Source organism: Choristoneura fumiferana, chromosome 9 (genome assembly GCF_025370935.1).
Source record: "Choristoneura fumiferana chromosome 9, NRCan_CFum_1, whole genome shotgun sequence".
NCBI classification, from domain to species: domain Eukaryota; kingdom Metazoa; phylum Arthropoda; class Insecta; order Lepidoptera; family Tortricidae; genus Choristoneura; species Choristoneura fumiferana.
In genome coordinates, this window is record NC_133480.1 from 15,809,059 (window position 1) to 15,836,853 (window position 27,795).

The following is a 27,795-nucleotide window of genomic DNA, read 5'->3' on the forward strand; positions in this document are numbered from 1 at the left end:
GCGACTGGGAAATACTTGGCCGCCGCCGCGCGCTAGAACCGTTTTTATTTTGCCAAAGACGAAATAATTGGTATGATTGATGTACTCAACCTATTGAAAATCTATGAAGCATAAATCTAAATCTACTAAAAACTATTTAATAAAGCAAATTTTGTGTTGATATTCATAATAGTTTTCATAATATTTGGTTTAACGTGTAAATGAAGGCTCTTTTCAAAAAAATAATCTATCGAGGTTTTTGTCAGCAATCGTGTTTTTGATGAAGTCAAAAACTAGCTAATACACTGAAAATATACATATAAAAAAATTGCAGTTGTAAGTATTGTGTAAGTATATTTTAAATAGTTTCTAAAATTGTAGTTTTCACTACGTACAGCGCCTTAACGCGTGAAAATATATCTTCAAAATCTCAAGCAATGAAAAGTTCGCAAAGATTTATTTTTTTCTCGCCGATTGACACGTGTTAATTAAATAAAAACGTAGGTTTCATGAGTTTAAGTACAATTTAGATGAGAAAAAATTATAAGAAAAGTGCTTATTTACAGTTTTCAAACGTGCGCGATTGCAAATTCTCCCTTAGCGTCCAAAGTCCGAGGTCGGCTCAATAGGAGCACTCAAAGCATGCTAAGCTAAACCACGCACTTGCTGAGCGGCCCGTCTGGCAGCTCGCCCTCTCTCCGGTAAGCTGTAATAGCCGTCAGAGGCTAACAGCAAAAAAAACAGATGACAGACGTATGTAAGAAATGTGTAAGTGTGTGTGGTTGCACGTGAGTGTGTTAAGTCAGTGCACGAAGAAAAGCATCCGTCTCATCCTAAGACAGAGTATAAGCCACCATTTCATTTAGTACGCTCATAACCGCGAAAGTGATCCACATGACAAAACTTAAAATTCAAGAAAACAATTCACGTGAAATAAACTCATAACAATAATTTCTCGAAGCATAACCGACAATTTCCACCGTGGGTAAGGCGTCGTAAAAACATAAAGCCATAAAAAAACAGTACATCGCCCGAAATTCGAGCCAAATAATAATCTTGTCTAATTAAGAAAAATGTGGAGTATCAATTATTATGATACATGGCTGCGATCAGATAACGGCTCCAAATTATAACAAACGCATTTATAAATCGCTTTATTTATAATTCTGTGAGAATTAACAATACGGATTATCTGATTCGAGTTTACGCATTTGGTTTATATAAATTCTTGTTTGTATAAGTAATTAATAGGCACTATTGCTATGCAATTATAACAGTTAGTTGTAACTTTTTAACCTCGTAAGACCCAACGTTCTTAATTTAGGACATAAGTCAAAGCAAATGTCCACTTTTATGACTTACATCAAGTTTTAAATTCTATGTATCGAAATAATTTTTAGTGAGTCTAGCGAATGAAGTCCTAGTGAAGAATCCAACATGACACAACTTTAGTGAAACGTTATCTCAATTCACTTACAATAATATATTTATAACGCACTTTAATGTATTTTTATTAGGTTTTTACTTATAGTATCAAATTTTAAATGTTTCGACTCGACAATTCTACGCAGGTAGGAATGTATAAATGGCATTTTCAAATATTTTTGATCAATTAAAATTACAATGTTCTTTATTTAGGAGATAATTTGACATAGAAGTGTAAATGTTTTTTTATAATTGCGTAGCATCAAAGACGTTAATGTGACAAGACATACTGATAGACATTTGCAAACAAGTCTTTAAGATAATGTTGGTTTCTCGCACGAGGATCATCAATCTCCAAAATTGACCGCTTTAATTATAATTTAACACAAAATTCAAACGCTCTTACATCTTTAATAATTACGTATGTCGATATTAAAAGATTACGCACTTGAAATTAACAAACAAACACAACCAAATTAAATCAAAATTTTGCAAACAAATCATCTAAACGTTCTTCTTTCAAACTAATGACAGTTTTGTTTTTAAACCCCCGCTTCCTCAATCAAAATGTGGCCAGTATGAAACCAAGTTCCAAATTGAACCATCGAAGTTCGAAAGAAAGGTTTCGAGCCGTATTCGATTAGAGCACAATAGCGCTTCGAACAATGAACGACTCAATTCGGACCCGTCTAATTCCTGTCCTTTCATCGAGATTAATCAATCAATTGTTTATAAATTCGGGATGTGCCGAGTTTCGGGATTCAAATTGTTCGATTTATAGTTTTAAACGGCATCCGTATCGTGAAAATTTGAATTTGAATGCGTGTGTTTTGAAATACCAAATTAAGAGCTTAAGTCATGTCGCAAATTTAGATGAAATGTTTGGATAAAAAATGCAACAAATAAAACCAAAGATAATCTGAGCCGCACCGAAATATCCAAAACAGTTATTCTATTACTTAAGCACCGTTAATTCTATTCGAATAATAAATTTTACAACTAGAAAGCATAGACGCAAAAATCATTAGGAGTTCATTAAAAAATCATGAAAGTAACCCATTCAATTACGGCCTGTGTGAACCGAGACATAAAAAAATAATTTAGTATCATTAAAAATTACCGAAGCCTAAATATTGCGGTTGGTACAATAACAATTGTGGTTGCACAGTGCACAGAAGATAGCGGTAGTGTGCCGGTTCACTTGCCGCTTGGGTAGTTTTAGAGCTAGCTGAATCAAAACGAGGGATATAGTGAGGTCCGTTCGTCAACTTTTACATTTGTGTCACGTTTGAGATTGGTTCATTACTAATTGTCAATGTTATTATGTAGTTGCAATAATATAGGCGATTTTTGTCTTCCTAACTTTGAAAATACAATGGTACACACAAATTTTTCATGAATAATGTCAGAACAGGAAGTTTTATGTATTTTGAAAACAAAGACAAGAAATGAATGTATTTCTAACGTTCACGTAAAGGATCAATTTAATAAGAAAACTAAAACTATATTGTAGTAAAATTTTGAATACGTTCAACACGTTAGTAGATTAAGTAAATGTTACTATCTCGACGTTGTTTACTTCTTTTTCGTCTGAACTAACAATGTAAATATATTATTTATATTGTGACATTTTGATTATATGGTTACAAAAAGATTGTGAATCGGACGATCACCGCGTTAACTACGATACCGCGTGTGAGTTGGGTCTCATCTATTGTACTCGAACGTTGTTAACTTACTGTTATTAATCTGTATCTGTGCTCATAGTTTAGGGGTTTACAAACGTAACGTGAGAAAGCGCATACATACATACATACACTGTCGCTAGAAAGCGCGGACCTTGTATGATGATTATCTGACGACATTGATTCATGACTCGTAAAGTTGTAATTGCGGGTAACGTTAATGACTTTGTATGGAAGCATGTCTCGTTTACGCCAACGGTTACACATGAATGTTAAAATATTTGTACGCAATGTATTCTAGTAGCAAATGGGGCAATCTAAGGACAATTGCGTTAGGAAATGTATCCATACAACTTCCATATGGATCGCTAAATTTATCTAGACAAGGTACATGTAACTTCAAATAAAAAGAAACAAAATCAAAACGTTTTTATTCGGCAAGTAGGCCGCCAAAGGCTCTTTGACATTACACTTTTTTAAACTACCAGCGTTTTTGGAAAGACCATCATTGCCAAGAAGAATGTGCAGCAAGAAACTTGATGCGATTTAGCAGTTTTCACGAGATTTGAGAAGGACATTAGAGAGACTTAATATTTAGAATCAAGGTATTAGGTATTTACCTTGAATAGTGTAGGGGATGCCACAATAAAGATCTAAGATCTATGAAATAATAGTCGTATGAGTAAATACATCCGGCCCATAAAAAAGGGACTTTTCACGAAGAGAACACTGGCATTTTTATTTCTTCACGTGGCGGTTTTAGCCAGTTTACAATGTTTATTAGAAAGCCCGGTTTGCGTGAACGGAATTATTTATAAATTAAGCAACAATTAGAGCATTAGTCGATTTATTCATTAAGTCAGAAACAAAGAGCATTATCTATTCGAACCATCATGTTTGAGCAACATACTGGAGCGAGTAATTTCGTGGCTCTCACGGTTGGCAATTACACTAACGGTTGATTCTATGAGTGATTACGGATTCGGATGATTTTTGTAAGCATTGCTAACAAGAGTAGATTTAATCGGTTGTGATTGGCGGTCATTTCTGGCACAGAAATTGGAGATATTGCAACAGTAGCCACTGTTGCTCTACTACAATAACGTACTTGCCCACTGGCCTTATACTCCAAAGTTTGAGTTTCGTATCACGCCGTCTCACTCAGGGCTGCTATACACGAGCGGATCGGCACTTTCGGTTCGACAGTATTTGTTGATCAACAAAGCCAGTTAAAAGTAACCAATATGAATTCCTATTCACTGTATAGCTGGATTCTGGAGGTTGAAGGCGTTCGCCTTTCAAACTTTGGCAGTTTTTTTCCACTGGGCCTACTGAATCTGATGATGGCGTGTTTTTACATGCGTTTGTCTGTTCCTTTCGCTTATTAGATCACATTTCGCTATGACAGACTTGCGTTCTCTTGTACAATTTTATATAGGATTATCTTTGCCTCACTGTACAAATCTGTTCACTGCGGGTTATGCATTTTTTAACTCAACCACCTGATGCTTTATTTCTATATTTGACCACCTTTTCCACCTTCTTGACTTCTTTAATGTAACTTTACTAGTCAACAGAACTGTTGATGTAGTTGCTTGTTATCTTTTTGAATATTCCTCGAGGTAGAAAATACTATGGCGCACCGAAAACTTATTTATACATTATGTAGTCTCGTACCTCACTAGACGTCGAAGTAAATGGAGCAAAATAGCATTAAGCTTTCATGTTTTTCGGCTGTTTCCTGAGCATTATGACGTATCTTTATAAAATCATTGATATCCCTTCTCCTTCTTAGCCGTTCACTCTTGACAGAGTGGTCGTGGTCATGCTTTGGTAGATCGATTCCTGTGCCACTGCTGCTGTCGCAACGCGTCGCCAAGTAGCCCGATGTCTGGCAGAGTGGGAGCAATCGTTTATATTAGAGTCCGTCACAGATTTGATGAGGTCTGTCCACCGATATATATCCCTTACATCAGTATAAAACGGGAAGCATTTGTTATTAGAAAAATGACCGTCATCATTGGCCCGTTCTGGTCGTGGGCTGAAATTGAACTTAAGATTTGTCATCTCCCGATTACGCAACTCTCAATTGAGCATGATTGATCAACTCTGTCACTGTCTGAGTCATCTGATTCTAATTTACCGGCACTGATTCTAATCTGATAGTCTACCATTCGCATTTTGAAGACAACTTGTACTATCAGTCGTCATCATCATCATCTCAGCCGCAGGACGTCCACTGTTGGACATATGTCTCCCCCATAAACCTCCAGTTGTTTCGGTTGGCAGCGGCCTGCATCCACCGTGGACCTCCAGCTTTAACCAGGCCATCCGTCCTTCTCGTTGGTGGACGTCCTACCAACTTCCTACATTATAGGAATAGAGAAAGTAAGTGGTAGAAGTACCAGAATGGTCACAAAGGCGATACCATGTTTAAAACTTTCGCAAATCTCACTCATATCTAATATCGACTTACAGGCTCGCGACCACGGGCGCTGCAATGTGGTCAAAACGTCAGGGTAAATTGTAGCAATAAGGAATCCATATAATAAATATAATTAGAAAAAAATATATAATAATGTTAGCCATACTTATTGCAATTTCACTGTAGATATATTATGGATTTACATCAATCGCAAGCACTTAGCCGAGTAATTGCTATGCTCATAAATTGTATATTATCTTTTAATCAAATAACGGCTTTCTCGTGCAAAAGCCAACAAATGAAGTGGTCATAAGCATAAGGCGTACTTTCCGAACAAATCCTACGTATCTCAGATTTCATCGAGAAACTACGTAATAAAACATGCGTAAGCGCACCTAAGGCCCGCCGTACACTGGCGATTAAGAACTCGTGCAATATAAAACAAGTACAGGGTTAAACGTAATTTAGAACAACTTATAACGTCAAAAGCAATACGGTATTTGACTATTATATATTTATTTATAAATTAAGCTTCAATCAAAGAGTTACACAAATACAAATGTTATGCATGTTATCGAACAGAAATAGTACATTGTGCATTAAGGGGCGTAAGAAAGGGATTACTAACGAGAGTCTATTAGAAAGCTTTTAACTACCCGAGTATCAACCTCGTACAATTATGTACGAGATTTTGTTCATATGGCCATACTTACGAACATTTTGCACCTTCATTATTTGCAAATCCAATAGTTTAATATGCCTTAATTTTTGTTTTAGCGCGTTCTAGATGCATAATAATAAATATACTATATGTGCGAGGGATTTTTTTCACGGTTGGCAACCCTGTTTTGAATCAAACTGCTGTACTTTTATGGTTGTGCCGAATGAAAAGAATGTATACACGAGTGAGAAAGGGCTTTTAATTTATAAAACCGTGCGTATACGCTGTGAAACATCTTAATTAGTTAAGTAAGAGGTATACAATAGTTAAACTTTTAATACATGCAAATGGTGCGAATATATACTGACAACTTTTTATTTGTGCTTGTCATTAACGGGTATGCGGACGATATTTTTATGTGTGTGATGAATTATATTGAAGGTACAGTGGAGTGAAATTAAAATGGTTTTTAATAGTCTTTTAAGTTTTTATGGGCATGAGAAATTAGTTAATATGATCATGGTGTTAATTGTGGCCGTCAATGCTTGAATTACCTTTACGCCTTGGTTTTAATTGGGTAGTTTCTTGGGTTAAAAAAAATATTCTATTTAGTCAGATTATCAGCAAATATTGAACTCATATTTTTTCTTTTGTCAATCAAACAAAAAATTATAAATTTTGATGGATAATTTTAATTTTTAACAATAAAAAAGTTAACGTCCCGCTATTGAACCAAAACAAGCGTTTGAGTAAACTCAAATTTGTGCAATTAAAAATCGTGCATTTGTCGCATGTGCGCGCCCACCCTAACGATGCGATCGCCTGCGCGTGCACAGACGTGCGTATCGGTGTTTTTGCTTTCTTCCACTAATTACTGATTCAGTTTTTAATTCGTTACTTAGTTGCATAAGAAAACATTAAATTCTGAAAATAGTGAAAGGTTAGTATTGTTTAAAATTTAAGTAAGTACCATCAGCCAAATATGTGGTCTACCACCCTAAAGTTGATAATCGTTTACATGTCATAAATCAATAATGCCAATAGACGTGTCTGTCAACTTTAAAGTTCGACTTTAGCGACATATTCATTTGATAGGAACTTGTTTAAAAATTAATATACCACTTATTTGGCTGATGTACATGTATACAGCTTCTGTACGATACTACATGTTTTAAGCCGAGGAACTAAGAATTTGTGGTTTTGAAAATTATTTTGTCATAATAATAAATTGGAAAAATTGTACTGCATAGCCAGTTGAAATTCTAGGTGACGTCACGCGTGCGAAACTTTTTAGCACGGCGTAACGTCATCGGACCTCACTCCCGAACTTTGATGCGCTTAATCTTTTACATTTTTTGTTTGATTGACAAAAGAAACAATACGCATCCAATATTTTCTAATAATCTAATTGATGAACTTAATAAAAAGATAAAAAATAAAATAAAAAATATTTATTTCAGATACGAGATCCATATCGTGTTAGTAACAGAAACAGTAGCTATACTTTACAGACTAGATGTTAGTATACATTATGCAATCAACAAACAAAAACTAACCTAACCTAACCTAATCAAAAAAAGTTGGAAAACCCCGGACTTTGTCACTTCAAAGTTCAATATCTCAGAAACGGCTGAATCTATTTTAATAAAACATGTCTAATATCCATCGCTATAAAACCTGCTTTCAAATAATAAAAAAACTGCATTCAAATCGGTCCACGTGGTTAAGAGCTACGGTGCCACAGACAGACAGACACACATTAGTTCAGCGACTTTAATTAGCAGTATTTAATTTGTATGAAAAAGGGAGAATCTAAAGACTCCATTATTATTAAAAGTCACTGAACTAATGTTGTTCAGTTTGACGAGTACAGTCACCAGCATTAATATCTGCCACAGCGGAGCGTGCAAAACTATCTAACACGTCCTTCCGGCCCTAGAAATAGAGTCGTATCAGATATTTACGCACGCTTGTTTTGTCAGATATTGGTGCTGGTGACAGTACGATCTATGTTTTAACTATTTGCTCGTATTACAGGCCACACCGGGTATATTTTTTTTACCAAAGAAACTACCAAATTCGCTGACCACTTTTATTATTATTGCAGCGATCAATTAAGCCCATTTTTTAATTACCAAGTACACCAATACAACTTCCGTTCCTCGCCGAGATCGAACCGATTACCCTCTGAATAGCTTTGAATGCAGCGGATGGCGGACAAAAAATGAAACTATGGGAACTGATAATTAGATTAGAGCAATACAGACAGACATACAGTCAATGTTTCCGCTATTGAATGAATGGTTTTGTTTGTCATTGAAAGTTTGTAGGCTGGAAGCTGAATGTAAATACCTATGTAAATTGTATTTATCGGACGTACACGTAGGACGCTTTGACATTGATGTTCCTTTCTCATTCTACAGCTAGAAGCTGCCCTCCGTAAATAGAGTAGTTACTCCATATTATTATATACTACATGCACGTAAAAAACCCGACGAACACAGAATCTTCTCCTTTTTTGCATTGGTTAATAAAAAGTCTCTTTTGTACGGCACTATCAGAAACAAAAAAGTCAGAGGGTCGAGCCCGGGGGCAAACCGACGATCCTCTTCTTGAGAGGTTGTAGATCTAATCATACATATATAATACATAATGAGTATCCCAAGCCTTTTTGATGTGTGTAATGGACTTCCTAATAACGCCAGTATCGTTCAGTTATAATGCTTCCCACTCTGTCACTGAACTCTATCTCTCTTGTTCCAGCGGGCCACCTTGGCTGAAAAAGAAGTGACGACCCTCAAGGAACAGCTCGCGACCACCAGCCCCATCCAAGCGTCCGTGCCTCCGAAAACCAATGGGTCCCACGAACCCAGAGACCAGGAGACGAGGATAGACCGGTTCAGTCCGGAGATCAAGGAAGAGAAAGACGAGGAGGACAAAATGGAGATGGCAAGGAGTAACTCTGCCAGGAGTAGCCCTCAGGGGGGGCTGGAGAGCGAGCTGGCGGCTAAAGAGAAAGAGGTAAGAGATAGGGAAAATTTGCTTTATTTGTACCCCCTAAGGGAATATACTAATTATCAGGAAATAGAAATAAGAAAAGAATATTCAATTAATATTTCAAAAACCTTTATTTATTCAGTAATCAACTTAAATAACAAATTAAACTTAAATAACTTCTAAGATATATTTTTTTACTTTAATGATAATGGCACGATTGATGCATTTTCTAGCACTTGCATCGCCATTGCGGTTGCACGAGACGAGAACTTGATAGGGTACGATTTTGGAAAGTAAACTTTTCCTTCCTTCCCTTTTCCTTCGCACTTAACTACGTTATGTTATGTTTAACTTGTCATGGGTGTCCAATCCAAGCGGCGGTGATTGCATCAGGTGATCCGCCTGCTCGTTTGGCATCTATCATAATAAAAAAAAGTAGATGTGGTCGTCAAAAGCTAAGCTAGCAGCAGTAAGGGCTACCAACACTTGGCAATTGGGTTGGCGAGCGCAGTAAAAGATTAGGTTATATCGAAAATACAAACTGAGATATGGATGCACAGAAAAACCAGAAAAAGAGACCAGCGCTGGGAATCGAACCCAGGTCCTCAGCAATCCGTGCTGCATCCTGTAATCCCTACACCATCGCTGAACAGGAGTCTAGACACGAATTTCTCCTATGCACACATATCTCAGGTTGCTTTTTTCCGCTACGCTACTTAAGCAGCAGCACTAGCGACATCTATGTTTCGCTCTCATCGAGAGGTCAGATTCTTTTGGAACTAACCGCTCACCCAGACAAGAGATGTCGCTACTAAGCAATCAAATTATGATTGGTTTTTTGAAGTATTTTTTATTTCAACTCCAAATTCGTTACTTTTACGGGTATCCCGTGAAACCATATCGAAGATGTAAGGTTGCCAAGAAGACGCTGCTGCCCATCTTCTGTATCCCTCTTGGACATTTGATCCAGTTGAACACCTCACAAATTCTGAAAGGATTGTTCGGAAACTCCCAAAACTAGCTCAATCAATCGTAACTATTTATAACAGTCTCATTACTTTAACCAGTCCAACTAACAATGAGTTATGTCCTAAGGTCACCCGGTTAACCGGCTAGGATATTACAGTTAAAGGATGCAGCGATGGCGGATCGAATGTAACGTACGATCAATAAATCAATTACATGCGCGGGGGCAACGTGAATTGGATTTGACAGTTGGCTAGATCTAGGGATGGGCGGAGTCGATGTATTTTATCGATATTTTTGAGTATTTTTTTTAAACAAAGGCAGATATCTTTAAACACCTTTGATTACCTCTCCTAAGCTGAAAGGTGACTAAGAGAGAGAGAGGTGAGAAATGTGTTAATTTAAATAGCTTCCGATACTAAGCAAATCATTAAAAGAAATCGTTAAAAGTTACTAATTCATAATCCATAACTGTGACCCATTTTCAAACTGCCAATCGTCCGTTTTTTTTATAATTTGGCAAAAATTAGGTACTTTTACTGTCGAAGAAATTGAATCACGTCCGGTCAAGGATTTTAATTCATAAGCCGCATGGAACCTTTTCAAAGGAAAACTCATTACGATTTCCCTTGTTAATTAATGCGATGTCACTATGACATTTACTGTGAAATGGTTCCATGGTGGCTCATGGATTAAAGTCCTTGACTGTACCAGGGCACTTTCCATAGTTAATTTCGTTATGATTTCTTAAATATATGGGATGTCAATATGACATTAGTAGCACTAAAGTTCCACCCTAGTACATGTACATGTCGAAAAAAAGTAAATCTCCAATAACAAGTGGCCAGCATCAAATTCAAATTCGGAACTAGCTCCGTCGATACGCCTAATCGGACCGCCACTAGCGAAGGAAACAGGATACGTTCAATGGAATGATTGATCACGAACGGACGGTGATCCTCGCACTAAATAAATACCGTACTCTATGGCCGATCGGTAATAAACTAACTCTTTACGTTATGACGCAAATACAGGATGACACAGTAAATAAAGTGTCAAGGTCGAATTATTCGTACCCTATACACGTAGATCTATGTCGTTAGTATTGGATATAGGTATTCGCACTCTAGCATTTGAACTAAAATATACAGGCTGACTTTTTTACTCAAGGTCGAATAATTTTAGGAATGTATTTCAATATTACAAAAGTGGTTAAGGTTACACGTAGGTTTAGGACATTTTTTTACAATTTGGAGTCGGACAATTAAAAAAAAATTAAGTGGATTCTCATTGTGAGTGAAGGCTGTGCCTAGAACTATGATGATAAAGTGGATGTTGTCATGCAACTCGTTTAAAATTTAAATTCCCAAACACAGGGTCTTAATATTTGTATCAGACGATAGGTGTCCATGACATGTCCATATTATTTCATAACAAGTTTGCCCATATTTTTACACTATTGAACTAAAATCGGATTCGTGAAAAAAAACATTCGATTTTAAGTACCAAAGTAAGTAGGTACACGCATAATAGTAGCAGACTTTTAAGACTACATTTCCAGATGAAGTAGCCAGAAGCATGACTGCTGCGGTACGACGCAACTTAGTAGATGCATCGGCAAAGTTCGGCAAAGTTCGTGGAACACGACCACTTCCGAACTGAGTGTGCCTTCAGGATCACACATGTGCATTAGACAACTACTATTAAACATTGGCTCGAGCTAGAAAATCTTTTTAAAGCTCTCAGATTTAGAAATATTTGAAAAGTATCCTGGGAACTTTTACGTCAGTTTATCTGGTGTCAAATATATAAAAAGACGACTATTACCTCTACTTTTGTCAACTTAAACAATTTTTAATTTCTTTGTCTTTTCTAATCTTATGTTTTTACTCAAGCATGAGATCGGTAATTTCGAAACTTTGATATCACAGTAGTGGTTCAACAATATAGTGTTAGTCTTGTAAACTGCAGGTCTAGAGCTCAAATCTAGGCTGGACGCGATTGTTTTTTTTTTCTAGAAGTATATATTTATTTAATTTATGTTTTACATTTAAGGCTTATTTAAAAACATATTTTCTCCAAAAAAAACACGATCTATCAAAAAAACTACTAGATATTCAAAACCAATGACGAAAAAAAATTATGTAATATAATTTTAGAACATCCTGTGCGCAATGTATGGAGCCCATACATCTTGCCACCAGTATCATTACCACCAATCAATCAATCAATCAATATTATCGACGCGCACAATTAAAGCAAGTGGCAACACCGTGATGCGGCGATCTTTTCAATTGCTGGCAATACTCGCCCACATCTGTAATGTACTTACTGTTTATGATCGCAGCATATTTTATTCATATAATTCGGAAATACTTTTTGAATTTATGGCATAGATTTATTGCCCACTAGCCGTTACCCGCGACTCCGTCCGCGCCGAATTCGTTTATTGCTATCCCGCAAGAACTATGCAATTTTCCGGCATAATAACTATCTTATGTCCTTCGTCTGGACTCAAACTATCTGTATACCGAATTTCATCTTAATCGGTTCAGTGGTTTAGACGTGATAAAGTAACAAACAAACAAACAGACTCACAAACTTTCGCATGTATATAGTAGTGGGATACCTACTTCAATTTATCTAGTAACAGTCGTTATACTTCAATAAATAAATTATTTTGAGCACACAATTTTGAATTTTCCACGGTGTAGTTGTTTTTCGTCCGAATCTGAAAAGCTTTTGGAAATCAGGTTGGCCAGTCAAGAGCTTTCATGATTGTAAAAGCATCTTCAATTTGGGGATTTGAATGGGTAATGACTAGGTATGAATAGGTTGTAACTCTTTAGGCTGCATTGCTGAGGAGTACTAAAGGGGCTGCTCTTTGTGCATAGTTGGATTTGGTTGCAGTTTTTTGTTGATTCAGCTTATTTTTGGCGCATTGAATGCACTACTTTTTTTTCATAGCTTGGAATATTTGAGAGGAATCGGGGAGTAGGATGCCATAGCGTATAATAATATAAAATTTTTTTAAGCTCAGTGATTTCAAAAATCACCCCTTACGTGTAAACTACATAATTGCGAAATAAATTAAGTAAAATCCTTATTTGGCCTGAGGAAGAATTTCCGGTGATATTTACTAGTGCGTTTAGCGTGATAAGTCCCGTTTGTCCTTTTTTGTTTATGAGTGAAAATCACGAAAGTTTAACGTGATAAACTGGAGTATTACGAAAAGTTTAAACCCTTAAAATCTTAGTCGAATGTGTGTGTTTTTTATTGAAACTTTTAATAACGTAAACCTTATTACTTACTTAAGCTCTACGATTCTTCTTTTAGTGACTAAGTCACCAACTCTTTCTTTGCCTGTTTTAAAGCTTGATTTACCTAATATCTATCAAATTAAGATTGTTTTTTTTTCGATATGGGTTTTACGGGATGACCGTAAAAGTAACAAAAAATTTGGAATTGAAATAAAAAATACAGAAAGATTCCAAAAAAACAATTTTAATTTGATTGCTTAATAACGACATCTCTTGTCCGGGTGAGCGGTTAGTTCCAATGGGGTGCTGAAAATTTCTCGATGAGGGCTACAGCATAGATGTCGCTAGTGTCGCTGCTTAAGTGACTAAATAAGAAAACAAACAAGCTGAGATATGTGGTGTATAGGAGAAATTCGTGTCTGTATCACTGTCCAGTGGTGGTGTAGTGGTATAGCACGTGGCACGGAATGCCGAGGACCTGGGTTCGATTCCCAGCGCTGGTCTTATTTTTCTGGTTTTTCTATGCATCTATATTTCAGTTTGTATTTTCGATAATATCTATCAAGTTATGGGCCCGCATGCTTACTATACTCTATACTCTTACATCCGACATATGCAAGCGAATTAGCTCGTTGAAGTGGCAATGCGCAGGGCATATAGCACGGAGAGATGGACGTTGGGGCTTAATCTGTCATCTCCCAGGATAACAGGATCAAAGGAATTTGGGCACAAATTTGTGCCTCTGGGAGAGGACAGATTAATAGTTCTCGAATGAAGACAGCGGATTTGTAAGCGCAGCGTAAGACGCTCACCAAAGGTGGATGAATGGGCTGGTGAGGCAGGTTCACGGTGGATGCAGGCTGCTTCCAACCGAAGCAACTGGAGGGGGTGGGGAAGGCCTATGTCCGATAGTGGACGTCCTACGGTTGATGATGATGATGACGAACGCTTACTCTGACCAAGGTTCTTTGACAAATTGAGCCATTCAAAATTTGACAATGCACCGTGAAAGAAAAGTTGTTTTTTGCAGGGTTTCATCACGCTCACCTCCACAATGAAACAAAAAGCGCTATTCAAAGTTTATTTTCTAACTCTTCTGGTTCTTCCGCCATTGATAAAGTTGCCAAACAAATCGAACGTCGATGGAAGATCAAACGTGCTCAAAACACGAGGAATTTGGAAAATTCCACAGTTTTTTTCTTACATTTCTTCGGCTATTCAGTCTTTATTAACCGTATTGAAGGGGACAAAGTTTTTTTTTCCGCTTTTGTTTTCTTCGAGATCTTTCTCGATTTTTAATTAAGTTCGCGAAAGGGTTGGAGAAATGTTATTTCTTTTTGATGACGTTCGATAAACGTTTGGAAGTTTTTTGATTAGGGCGGTTGAATCGGGTCTGATTGCGGTCGTGATTTGATTATAACTTTTTCCTTTCGTTATTCCTAACTTTCTTTTAATGTCAAGTTAATGTTAACACCTGGGATATGCGACGTCTAATCCATTTGCCGGGGTATAAAGACAAAGCTACAGAAGCTATAAAATAAAGAATTAAGTTGAAAAAAATCAACGAAATTTGGTTTTACTTGTGGTAATATTTGATGTCCGTGCCGTTTTTAGAATACGACCGAACCATTTCTTCTCGTGGGTGTAGTAAAGGCGGAAGGTGTATGCAGGTTTTCCCGCGATATTTTCCTTCATCGCAAAGCTCTTGAAATTTTTCAAATGTCACACATAAATTCAGAGGTGCGAGCTTAAGATCAAATCTCTTGAAATGCCATCGTTCAAACTACTAGATTATCATGACTTTAATATTTAAGAAGTATTCAAAAATATATGTATTTTTATAGCTTCTATAGCTTAGTCTTTATAGCACAGGGTGTAGAAGCTGTGTACATCAGAACAGACGCATCGACATTTAATTGCCAGCAATAGTGTAGCATAAATCATAAACACCTTTATTTTTGTGCAGTAAAACCCTACTTTCATCCTAGAGGGCGCTGTACTAAACAACAGTAATTCTTCTTTAATGTCACTCTCGCGCATACATGAAAGAGTGACGCCGCTATATTTGTATCCAAAAAAGAAAGCGCTCGAAATTAGTTTATGACGTCTGTCTGTCGTTCGATTTATTTTAATTTTGTTATTTTTGTCGTCGCATCTTATTATGCGGCGTGAGGGTTCGACAGAGACGGATAATCGTATGCGCTTGCGCTTGACTAATGACAAACTTGCTATTTCAGATGCATCTGGTTTTATCGATATCTTAGCATCGATCTTTACTTCTTGCGATTTGGACCGGATGTGGTGACGGATGAAAGTGGTTAGGGAATCTGGCTATGAAGCATGAGGTCCCAGGTTTGATACGCGGTCGGGACAGACACTTTTAATCAATACGAATGTTTGTTTTCGAGTCTTGGACGTTTATGTAATTCGTATTTGCTTAGTACTAATTTTTCGTTGCTACCCATAGTAGCATAGCATAGCTTTGCTTAGTTCGGGACTAGGTCAATTGATGTCAAATTGATGGTATTTAGTATTATTATAATCCCATTAATATCCCACTAATAAAATAGATGCGAAAGTTTGTAAGTCTGTTTGTTTGTTTGTTTGTTACTTCATCACGTCTAAACCGCTGAACCGATTTAGATGAAATTCGGTATACAGATAGTTTGAGTCTCGAGAAAGGACATAGTATAGTTTTTTCCCCGGAAAATTGTGTAGTTCCCGCAGGATAGTGAAAACCGAATTCTACGCGAACGGAGTCACGGGTAACGGCTAGTTTGGATAATAAATGTAAATATTAAGAACCAACTCTTTATGTAGTCATTATTCCTCCAAAAAATCAAAAGCCTCCACCCAAGTTTCTCTAGGTTATCGGTCCACCTTGTGGGGGGCTTGCCTACGCATTTTTAAATATGAAGCCGCCACTCAAGAACACACTGTGATGTATGATATAAAAAGGGCTATGTTCTTGGTAAAATAAAGATCAAAGTTCCAAGGTATCACACCCGAATTCTGCTAAACAGCCGAACTTTTCAAAGCGAATCGTCATCCAAATACGAGATTACAGAACGCAAGTCAATCAAAGAGAAAGCCCGAAACGTCGACAAGAGGCAATCAGACGCAGCATCAAACACAACCTATCATCTTGTCAGAATCGGCACGCACGATAATTTAATAACAAAAAACACACCAGCAATAGACGAAAAAGACCGAAAAGCAATCCAAGCACTACGCAATAAGGCCATCATCCAAGCCGTAATTACACGAGCACGCAAGCCAACACATGAAAGCAAATGTCAAACTCACATATTTATTTCCAAGTATTGAATGCTGCGCCCCGTTTCTCAGAAGATTCGACGTAAACATTAACTTGTCGATGATGAAAGCGATCTGCTTCTTTGTACCCAAAGCTGATTAGTCCAATTTTAACTCCAAAAAAATGTAATTTGTTGATACCGTGACAAAGCGGTGCCGTGACCGCTCGAGACGATCGCTCAGCAATGCCGTTTGTTTCCTGCTAGACACGAGTGTAAACCCAACAGTCTTTAATAACCTCATAATTAACTAAAACGCGTCGGGGTTTATTTATACGCCAGCGCGTCGATATCCAGGAGCCGACTTGATAGATTCATAGCAGGGAACATCAAAGACGCTACATTAATCATAACTCACATCAATCGCCGGTGGTACAGTTCTGTTTTTATTGTAAATCAGTATTAAAAAGCGACAACGTAAGCATATGAATCAAGCGCGCGCCTCTAGACGTCACCGCGCGCGGTAAATTCGTGAAATGTAAACAAAAAAGGAGCGCCGCTGAGACCACCCCGGCACACCTGTTGCGTCTATTAGCGTCCGGCGATAGTATCGGAGACAAACCGGAGCGCGTAAATCAATGCAGCCGATGCGTTGAGAAAAATCCGGCGATTACCCGCCGTCCGGCATCAAACGGCGGGCGCAAATGATCCGCGGAATTTCGTTTTTAATCCCACTCCAAGTAGCGAGAAACTAATAAAACTTACAATTCCTACGAAGTGATATTTAGAGGTGCACGCGCGTCTGGTCCATCTTTTACGATCGTCAACAGTTACATATTTAATGTTCGATGTTTATCAACAATTCTTTCTTATGCAGGTTTAGTGGGGCGATAAATTATTTATCTTCAAAGACTCGCTTATTTTCGAACTTTTGTTTCTCTTACAATGTAATCCTTGGCGAACGTCACGTGGGTTATTAAAAACAATTATCAAGCAAACTGCGCTCTTTTATCGCGCAATGATGTATTAAGGACGCTTCATAAATTTGAAGATAACGAACGCTCAAATAAATGTAGATAACGGAGAGGCTGATGCCAAGTCGATTAAAGTATTTAATGACATCATTTTATGTATACTTTAGTCATTCGTTAGTCACTGAATATAGTTTACATTGACTCAGGGATCGCTGAAATAGTGACACATATTGGTACATTTATAGTTCTTCAAATTTGTTTGTCTCTTGCAGTGTTCGTTACGTATATTTCTTTCGTTTGTCGCCTCCTCTCCCTTGAAGCGACACATCTGTTTCTACTATATTTTGGGCGCCGTCTTTGAGATGTCATATCGGAGCGGAAAGATATTCGATTACAAGTTTAATTGATTTTACATTGAAATTTTTAATTCGAACGACAGACTGTGTATTTATAACAGATGCTTATTTGACGCTGTAACGGCTCGAAACGAACGAGCGTCTCGAGAGCGATCTGAAAATCATTACGATTTCATTAATATTAATGATAATAACAATCAACAGTTTGCATATTACACTACTTATTGGAATTCGACACTCTACCCATTCTAAATTCACTCGATCAAAACCAAACTTAAACTCATTCGTATACGATTCCAAGTGCGATATCGGTGTAACCTCAACAATTCCGCCGAGCCATTCCAAATTGGACTCAAAACGTGTTACGCTTAAGTTTAGTATAGGGCGAAACAATGCATGCCGCCATATGCTGATATTGGCTGTCGGTTTATCAAACAGGAGAATCGATTGAAAGTTCAATTCTGATTAGATTAAAGTTCAGTTTGGTTCCTCAGCTCACACGGCTCGCACGTGTACTGAATATGTCAATTCATTACAAACTTTGTACGTACGTGGATGATTTGTGACAGAATAATGCTGTATCTATAACTCCCTTTAGCTCGCAAAACGACGTATGTGCACAAACATCTACCACACATACGCTTTTTGGTAATGCCACATGTGTCATACCATTAGAGCGTTATTGTTCGACTGCTTCTGAGTAATTGACGAATTTCAAGACAAGACGCTCATAATGGCTTTCTGTTTGATTAGTAACATAATTGCCGTTATCGGTTCTAGTTATTTGATGTGCCGAGTTATCTATTTTTCTAAAACAGCCTTTGTTTGCGTCACGTGCAATAAAAACTTTAACTCTCTGCCTAATTTGGCGTTTAATCTTTCTCAGAATCGCCATGACATGGCTTCCGGAACTAAAAAACGCTCCTTTGTTTGCAAGAACAAGATTTAGTTCGTCAGAAACTTCTTCTGCAACTTCGGTTTCTTCGAATGCAATTACGAAGTGTCCACAGCAGACAGGACCATTGTTCTTATTAAAATTAATGCAAAAATCAATCAATTTCAACTTTTCCCCTCTTCTGAATGGAATAACATTTTTCTTTACGCCCCAAGCGGGAGACAATAGAGAAATATTAATATTAAAAAAGCCGCTAAACAATAGGTGTTGTTAATTTACTCATTAAGGATTCATGGGGTTGCTCCCCCTCCCCCCTCTAGGGAGGGTAGTTCAGATATTCGGAATATTAATATCGGAATCCTTTGATACATTTTACGGTTCGCGATGTCTTATTGATGTCTGATTTTAATACAAATGGCTTAATTAAAAGATTCTCCACATTTTTAGTTTGATCTTTAATCTTTTCATCTCGGCTAGCACGCGATTAACATCTTAATAACTTTATTAATAGATTTTACTTTAGAATAGTTTTGATGAATAAAAAAAACATTCAGCAGATGGACGGGTGCTATAAATCAGGAGTTTTCAAATAAATCGAACACAAAGGGCGAAGGGACAAAAAACCGATAATTTTAATACATTGAATGACAAAAGTGACCACGTGTCGGCGAACTGGTTTTAATACTAACCGGTTCTAAATAAACCACCATTCAGCCGAATTTGGTACACCCTAACACGCATGTTGCCACAAAAACAGTAACGGGACACGTACATAAAGAAACTTTATCCTGTGTGCTGTGAGTTCTGATTTGCTTTTTGTTTCCTCGTGTCAGTAGTTAGGTGCACTGTACACAATCTGGCTTCAGTGTCCAGCTGCTTTTAATCGAACGATCTATTGATATTATTCTTTTTACTATTGGCAACTCTCGCGTCTCCACTGACGCTTATTTTTATTACTTTAACTAATTGTGTTGTGGACATCTTTTTATTAAAAGTTTTATTCCGATTTGAATTGTGCGCTTTATTTCTAAATTTATGATAACGTCCAAAGAATCTTTCTGTTAGATGGCTTTAGGGTTTTTTTGGCGGATACGTTGAGATTATAGGTCTATTTCACCATTATTAAGTCCTGTTATTTCAATGACAGCTTTCTGTGATGCCATCTTTATTTATTTCGTTGGTTAAAGGGAGACATCCGACACATAAGACAAAAAGAACTTCATTATATTTAGGGCTCCGATACTCTCGTCATCGAGATCTATCGTCATTGTGAGATCCAACATTACGTCAATCTCGAACGCATCTCACACTCTCAAGGGCTGTACCTAAATCCCAAAGAAATATTCAAAAATTTATCGAAACACCGCTTTTGTTTGGGAAACTGATGACCCGTCAAAGGGTTTGTAAAACGTGAAAAACGCAAATATCCAATTAAATTGAATATTCGGACAAAGGCGTCAAAAGAAATGTCTCGAATAAATTTTCGCTTTTTTTCCTTCTATTGTGCCGGATATCGTTAATATTAATTTTTCGGAACCCTTTCATATTTGTGTTGCTTTGTTATTGTAATGGTGTCGATACCTAGAGTTTGACCTGTGGTTTGAAGACGCCGAAGGGTCGTGATCCCTTTATGATATTGTCACCTCCGTCTAAAGGGGTATTAAAAGAGTACTAACACTTACTTTGTGCACGAATTTGTTGTTCCTGTAGAAAGGAGTGACAGTAATTTCGGGACATTTTTAGAAGCTTTTATTTAACTTTCCCTGTTTATTATTTTTTATTTGGGTCAAATCTTGCAAGTTCATATTGACGATTGTTACAATTTTTTTTTAAAGGAACTTTCCATCTTAAATGACCGGATAGTTTAGTGGTTAGTGAACTTGACTGAGTAGCTAGAGCCCTCGGCTTCGAGTCCCGAAAAAGGCAGTCATTTTGTGATCAATATGAATGTTTGTACTCAACTCATGGATGTTTGGGGCTACGTCAATTGGTATAAATTATTCGATATTTTTAATTGCTTTCCGACTGCATCGTAACTTCAACTGCAATAAAAAATGTATGCAGTCGCCAGTTTCGTTACAGTTGTAATACGATTTGTCCTTATTCATAAATATAAAGTTGATTGTTTCATGATGCAATATTAATATTGGCGTGTGCGCAAAGTATTCAATATTCGATGTTTCCGTTGTAAGTCATTGACAGCGCTATCGGCAGGGGTCACCATTTAACCGTTTTTGTCGGTTTTACGACTGCTTATCTCAAGCCGATAATTATTGTGTTGCTTCCTAAAGTTTGATGAAAAATTGGACTAAATTTAATTTGTAATATTTTTAAGCCCTAAAACACTACCTTGTGGAATCAGGTGTTTGCAGAAGTCCATATTCATGAATCTAAACCAGCTTGCTACTCCAACCACTTGCAAGAGAGCTGAGTGTCATGAAGGAGTCACAGCACATTACAAGGCGTGTCACAAAAACATAGCAGTCTTGGTGGACTTCGTTAAATGTTTGAATTTTTGGTCAAATACTGTAGACAGGTTGAAAATACAGTAGTAGAAAAAAGCACATGATAAAAACCTAATTCAAAAGTAACATTCTGTTAACACTAGCAGTCTTTCAACTATTGTCCAAAAACCGCTGCCGTAACGAGCGTGGCGAGAGGCAAGGCGAGGAGCAAGGCGAACGAGGATGCTCGTTCACACACTCTTCGCGACATTTTTTTTTTCGACTGGATGGTAAACGAACAAGTGGGTCTCCTGATGGTAAGAGATCACTACCACCCATAAACATCTGCAACACCGGGGGTATTGCAGATGCGTTGCCAACCTAGAGGCCTAAGATGGGATACCTCAAGTGCCAGTAATTTCACCGGCTGTCTTACTCTCCACGCCGAAACACAACAGTGCAAGCACCGCTGCTTCAAGGCAGGATTAACGAGCAAGATGGTGGTAGCAATCCGGGCGGACCTTGCACAAGGTCCTACCACCTGCAATAAAATTCTTCGAAAACACTCGTTGAAAAAAGTTGCTCCAAAAAACTTTGAGAACTAACCGGCGATTGTTTTGAATTCGCAATCGATCGATAGGTACACCTACTAATTATAAAATTATACTAACTGATAAACGCGGTTCCTAGTAGTTCACATTCGGGAGTTATCGGACGTGTTGTTTGTACAGTTTGATTAGTGAAGGTTCGTTATTTTAATTATTTTTATTAGCCTGTAATAATTTATTGGGAAAAAACTGAATTTGTAACTCGCCTTGCCGGCATTTAGGCTTTTGTCTCACAGCCCACGATAAACGGAGGTGGTAGGACCTTGTGCAAGGTCCGCCCGGATTGCTACCACCATCTTGCTCGCTAATCCTGCCGTGAAGCAGCAGTGCTTGCATTGTTGTGTTTCGGCGTGGAGAGTAAGACAGCCGGTGAAATTACTGGCAGGTGAGGTATCCCATCTTAGGCCTCTAGGTTGGCAACGCGTCTGCAATACCCCTGGTGTTGCAGATGTTTATGGGCGGTGGTGATCTCTTACCATCAGGAGACCCACTTGCTCGTTTGCCATCCAGTCGTATAAAAAAAAAAAAAACGAGCAGAGAGTAGAAGCTAGAAAGTTGTTAGCTAACAACTGGTAGCATGGTGTACGGTTGTGTCACTCTGAAGATGAGCTCTGGTTGAGTTCGAAACGCGTCAGTGTAGTGTGGTGGTGGTGGTAGATGGGTTTGTGTGATTTGTGTGTGTTCTTACAGTGTGGAGGTGGAGGAACTGCATGAACACGCATATTTTGCATAAGCTTAGCTATCGTAAGGTCGCGGGTGAGCAAGGAAATTATTTTAGTTCATTGATAGAAAATTATTTTCATGCTTTTATGTAGTCGATTCAATTCTTCGTTACAATTTTTTTTAATGCAATGTAGATCAAAATGGCCACTGGTCTCGCAGCGTGAGTTCTAATTGCCAAGCGCGGTGAAGCCGGGAATTAAAGCTAGTATATTCAGAATTTACGATAAGAATCATTGAAGGGGCATTATAATCCTCGTCCATAGAAATAAAATCGCACGTTCCGTTATCAGAACATAACCAAAGATCCTATAGATACCACAACCATTTTAGTAACGAAAACCAGAAATAAACCAATTAATGCAACACAAATTCAATTACAGCCGTTCGATAAGACGCAATAACAGAACAAAACATTTCACCACCCGTTTCGAACATTAAGCAATTTACCTAATGTCTTAATGTTGGGATAACCCAAATTAAACCTTAGAATACAATCGATACGTTTCAAAACATGTATTTGTCCTTTTAGCTTCGAAAACAATGCTACAGACAACTCTATGCGAAGACGGTATAGTTGAGATTCCGTTCGGCATTTTCATTAAGGCTAGGCTTTCGAACCAATCTATCGGAATAGTTCCCTTAGGATAGTGAGATCTAATGCGTTGTCGTTAAATTAATGCTACGATTTATGATGCTCGGTAAAACCGCGTTTACACACTCGCCGAACACGATGACATTAATGCCAAAAAACGCCGACTTGTAAAAAGTTTGTTTTGTTGATGATATTTTTTTCTAAATTTTAACTTTTTGTTCTTCCGCAAGGGGAGGCTGTAGTCACAAATTAGTGCCTATTGTAAGCTAGTTTTCATCTGCGGCTTCACTCGCTTATAACTCATCTCGCTACTGAACCCCGAAAAGAATTTCAATTCCGAGATTTTTTCAGCCAAATTTCGTGTCTTCAGACTAAGCGATTGAAATTTCGGGATTTTACATTACATTCCATAAGAATATCAGAATAAAAAATATCCAATGTGAATTCTCAAGATCCCGCTATCTACATACCAATTTATAATAATATCATCCTAATCTGTTCTCCCGTTTTGTCATAAAATAGTAACAAACAAAAACATAAACACACTATATACTAAAGCTAAACACTTCAAGCTCCAATCCAACCAATCGCCAACACTTTCCTACACCGCACATTTTTGTCATATCTTTTCAATCGAAGCGAACATTCGCTGGTCGATGGCGAGAGTGTGTATCCCACTTTACAGCCACGAGTTGGTTCTACTTTATTGACGGATGTCTTACAAGACAGAACAGGAGTGTACTTAAACTACCTATTACAACGGAACTTGAACTTTAAATGTACGCATTATAGGCGAATATTGTTTGTAAGCATTTAAGCTTGCCATTTTTCTCCATACTTCAAGCTTATCGGAGTTAAAATGACTTGAACTAATTTGACTGATCGTTAAAGTGGACGGAACGTCTGTTTACTCGACTACGGGGTAAAAAAGCAGTTGTGTTTAGAATGTGGCTATAAATATAAAAAGGAACATAAGTGGGTTGTACGTAAGCTGTTTTCAAAATTTACTATTTTTTCGACTTTTTCTAGTAATCGGATTGTTTCCTTTTTTTATAATTTTGTAATTTATACCACCCAAGAGTAACCTCCGTTCTGGATATAAAGGACCATAAATTACGTCTCACAAATTTTGTAGATTTTTGGTAACTCCGCGCCGTGGGTAGTACAACAAAATTGTTCTTGTTAATTGTCTTGTTAAAGTAACTATACGAATATGTATATCATAACAAAAAGACATGGGGGAATTGTTTATATAGTTAAGTTATTTTTTTAGGATAGTTTAGTATAAGTACTTCAATTGTACCTTTACAATAATGCGTTTGTTTAAAAAAATTATAACTTTAAAAAAAAAGTAACTATATCCACATAACAAATACATCATGACAAAAAAGTCACTGGTTTTAAATGACCAAAACCTACTTACGATAATTTCGAGTCCAGTGCCCGCTTGACTGGCTGCCGTGCCATGAATAATGGGTTCGATTCCGCGGGAAGTAATTTGCTAGCAAATATGCCGATTTTTATGATTCAATATAAAAATGCATGTTACGCCATGTTTTATGAAGCATATAGTGCTCTAACGGTGTTTTTATTATCATTTTGATAGAAAGTTTGATTTGTGTTCCGAATGTCAGGAGAAATTTATAAAACTAGTATAGGATCTGACTGCCTATATCATCAATTCACCTATTCACCAATTCACCCATATCATCAATTACATGTAAGGACAAGTTCAATGCTCTTAAACAGCTTCAAGTTGCATAAAAAACAGCCAAGCGCGAGTCGGACTCGAACACTGAGGGTTCCGTATTAATTTAAAGGTAAGTCAAAATGTTGTGCCAACTTAGAAATCCATTTCTTGAATCAGGCGTTACTTTGCGGAGGTCCATATCAATGGTTTTAAGGTCGCGGGTGAGCAAAGAAGTTCTTTTAGTTCATTAACTTAGAAAAACGTCAGTGATACTATAATACCGCGTAACTAGCATTCTAACCTAACCTAACCTAACAGTACTATCATTGCACTGTTCTGACAGTGAAAATTATACCTTATGGAAAATGCTATAGTTACGCGGTATTGCTATAGAGGTATTGATACTACTGATAGCACCGACCAAAAGTTGAATATCTCCGATATTGTCGTTTCGAAATTCAATATCTCAAAAACGGCTGAAACATAGCTACGAATTATCACAAGGAAGCTCGCTTTAAAAAACGCATCGTATCCGTTTCAGAGCTACGATGCCACAGACAGAGAGACAAAAACATTTATTTACACTTATTTTATAACATGAAAATGCACTCTCTTTTTGCGTCACGTGTTAAAAATAAGTTTTAACAGAGCCCCGCTGCATTCGTCATAAATACTTCTCAATAAACCATAGTTATATACCTACATTTTTTAAGTCGAACCCTCCGAACCAATAAGTCAGTAGAAATAAAAGTTAAAATTGTAACAATTTAGTTCTTAACTCAAACGCTCTGCTACCGAACCCTTTCCCCAATTACCGATGTCCGACCAATATTTAAAGTACAAATTAAGCTACTTAGGCGAAATACTTCCAAAGAAAACCAAACCACACCCTTTATGTAAAAAACGGCAACCAAAAAGCACCTCTAACTCACTCAGAACAAAGTTCAAATTACCTCGCGCGTTCGTTTTCTGTTTTTTGCCGATTTCTCAGCCCAGGTGGGAAAAGACTTAAGTAAATAATCGAAACTTATTAAATGGGAATCCTTCTTAATTATCGAGGGAAATTGGGACAAACGTTGGTGGATGTTTGGTCAAATGTTGGTGTGTTATACTTCAGCTATAGTATTGAGGTTTGTTTATATGAAATATTAGTTGTTTTGTGATATAGCTTGCTATGAAGCAATATAATAAATAAGCAATGTTCTGAGTTTCAGTTAGTAGTAGTTTGTTAGAAGTTTTATATTTTGGAAAGTATAAAAGAGATATATAAATAAACAATGTATATTAGTACTAAATGATGCTAATAATTTACTAACAATATTCAGGGATAAACCATCCTTATGTCCCTTTTCGGATCTCAAAATATCTTCATGCCAAAATTTAATCTAAGCGCTTAAGAAGTGAAGAGGTAACAGACAGACTTACTTTCACATTTATAATTGGTAAAGATAAAGAAAATAAAAAACTACACCCAAAACCAATTACCTTTCTTTGCCCAGCATGCGATACTATATTATTCCAAGATTAAAACAATACGTATACAAAATACTTAAAATTCACTCCGCAAAGAGGCGCGCCGATACAATTAAAGAGGAGAGCGGGGACTTGTAAGTACTAATGCCGAGACGAATGTTGCGGAAAATCGAAGCCTCCCCGCCCTCCCCTGATTTACGGGCCTTACAATATTTTGTACATTTTAATACGCGATTTTGAGTTTAGACGTTTTTCCTTTGGAGCGCTCGGAGAATTACTAACGGTACAGGATGTAGTTATAAGTACAGAGAGTCTCTGAACATGGGGCTTTAAATCCAGAGTTTGATTCTACTCGCATATCTGAGCTACTTTTGTTCTGGTACTTAATAAAAATATGACCATTGTTAATTTCATTTTTTTCTTACAAATTTAATTGTATTTTATAACCCCCAACGCAAAAAGAGGGATATATATAAGTTTGACCGCTCTGTGTGTCTGTCTGTCTATCTGTGGCACCGTAGCTCTTAAACTTGGGTACCGATTTGAATTTTTTTTTATTTGAAAGCAGGTTTTCTAGCGATGGTTCTTAGACATGTTTTATCAAAATCTGAACTTTTAAGTGACAAAGTCGGTTTTCCAACATTTTGTTGGTTAGGTTATTACTGACGCGTTTCGAACTCAACCAGAAAGGATGAAACCTCAGAGTAACACAACCACTTTGGGTTATAAGGATCACTAGAACTACTTACTCAACCTAATTTAAAACATATTCCACAGACTAGATTATCCCAGATTAAAATAGCCCACTTGTACCCTAGGCACTAAATTCCGTGCCTTGTTTAATATTTTTAAAATATTCGTTCCAACGACATCTAGCTACAATTGAAACTGGCAGCTTTTGGCAAAACCGCGTGCATCCACACACGAAAAGTAAATAAATACATCAAAGCTGCCAACCCTGCTTCTTTCCCTAATTGATAATTCTTCCGATCCCTACAATAATACAATTAATTCTGTTATTCCGTTTCTTTGGCACAACCCTTACAGGGCGATTGCACACGAATCGTAATTTACCGTTGACTTTTCGAAGAAAGAGAAACGTCAGTATTTTTTTTATTCTGTCCTGTTTTATCCCTCCTGACATTATTAATGTGAAAAATTGAAATGTTTTTTAAATAAATAACAAATAATAAATGTCTAAAAATCGATTTGTAACAGCCGTGTTCTAGTGGCCAATAGGTAAACCGTGTCTTTTTAAATTGATTCGGTGACAATATGATAAAATTAAATATACATTGTCACGATAACATTTCTTACCAACTATGTCAATTTAAAATTATTAACTTTATTAGCAACGAAATAAAGAGATTTCTATAAATAAAAAGTTT

General features: G+C 37.1%; 1 protein-coding gene across 6 annotated transcripts in view; it reads left to right on the forward strand.

Moving 5' to 3' along the window:
* Positions 1 to 27,795, forward strand: part of ct (homeobox protein, cut) — a 185,857-nt gene that overhangs the window by 87,056 nt on the left and 71,006 nt on the right. For all 6 annotated transcript variants that reach the window (XM_074092587.1, XM_074092588.1, XM_074092592.1 and 3 more), the window contains one exon: positions 8,939 to 9,196. In XM_074092587.1, coding sequence (XP_073948688.1) covers positions 8,939 to 9,196 — 258 coding nt within the window. The remainder of the gene's footprint in view (positions 1 to 8,938; positions 9,197 to 27,795) is intronic.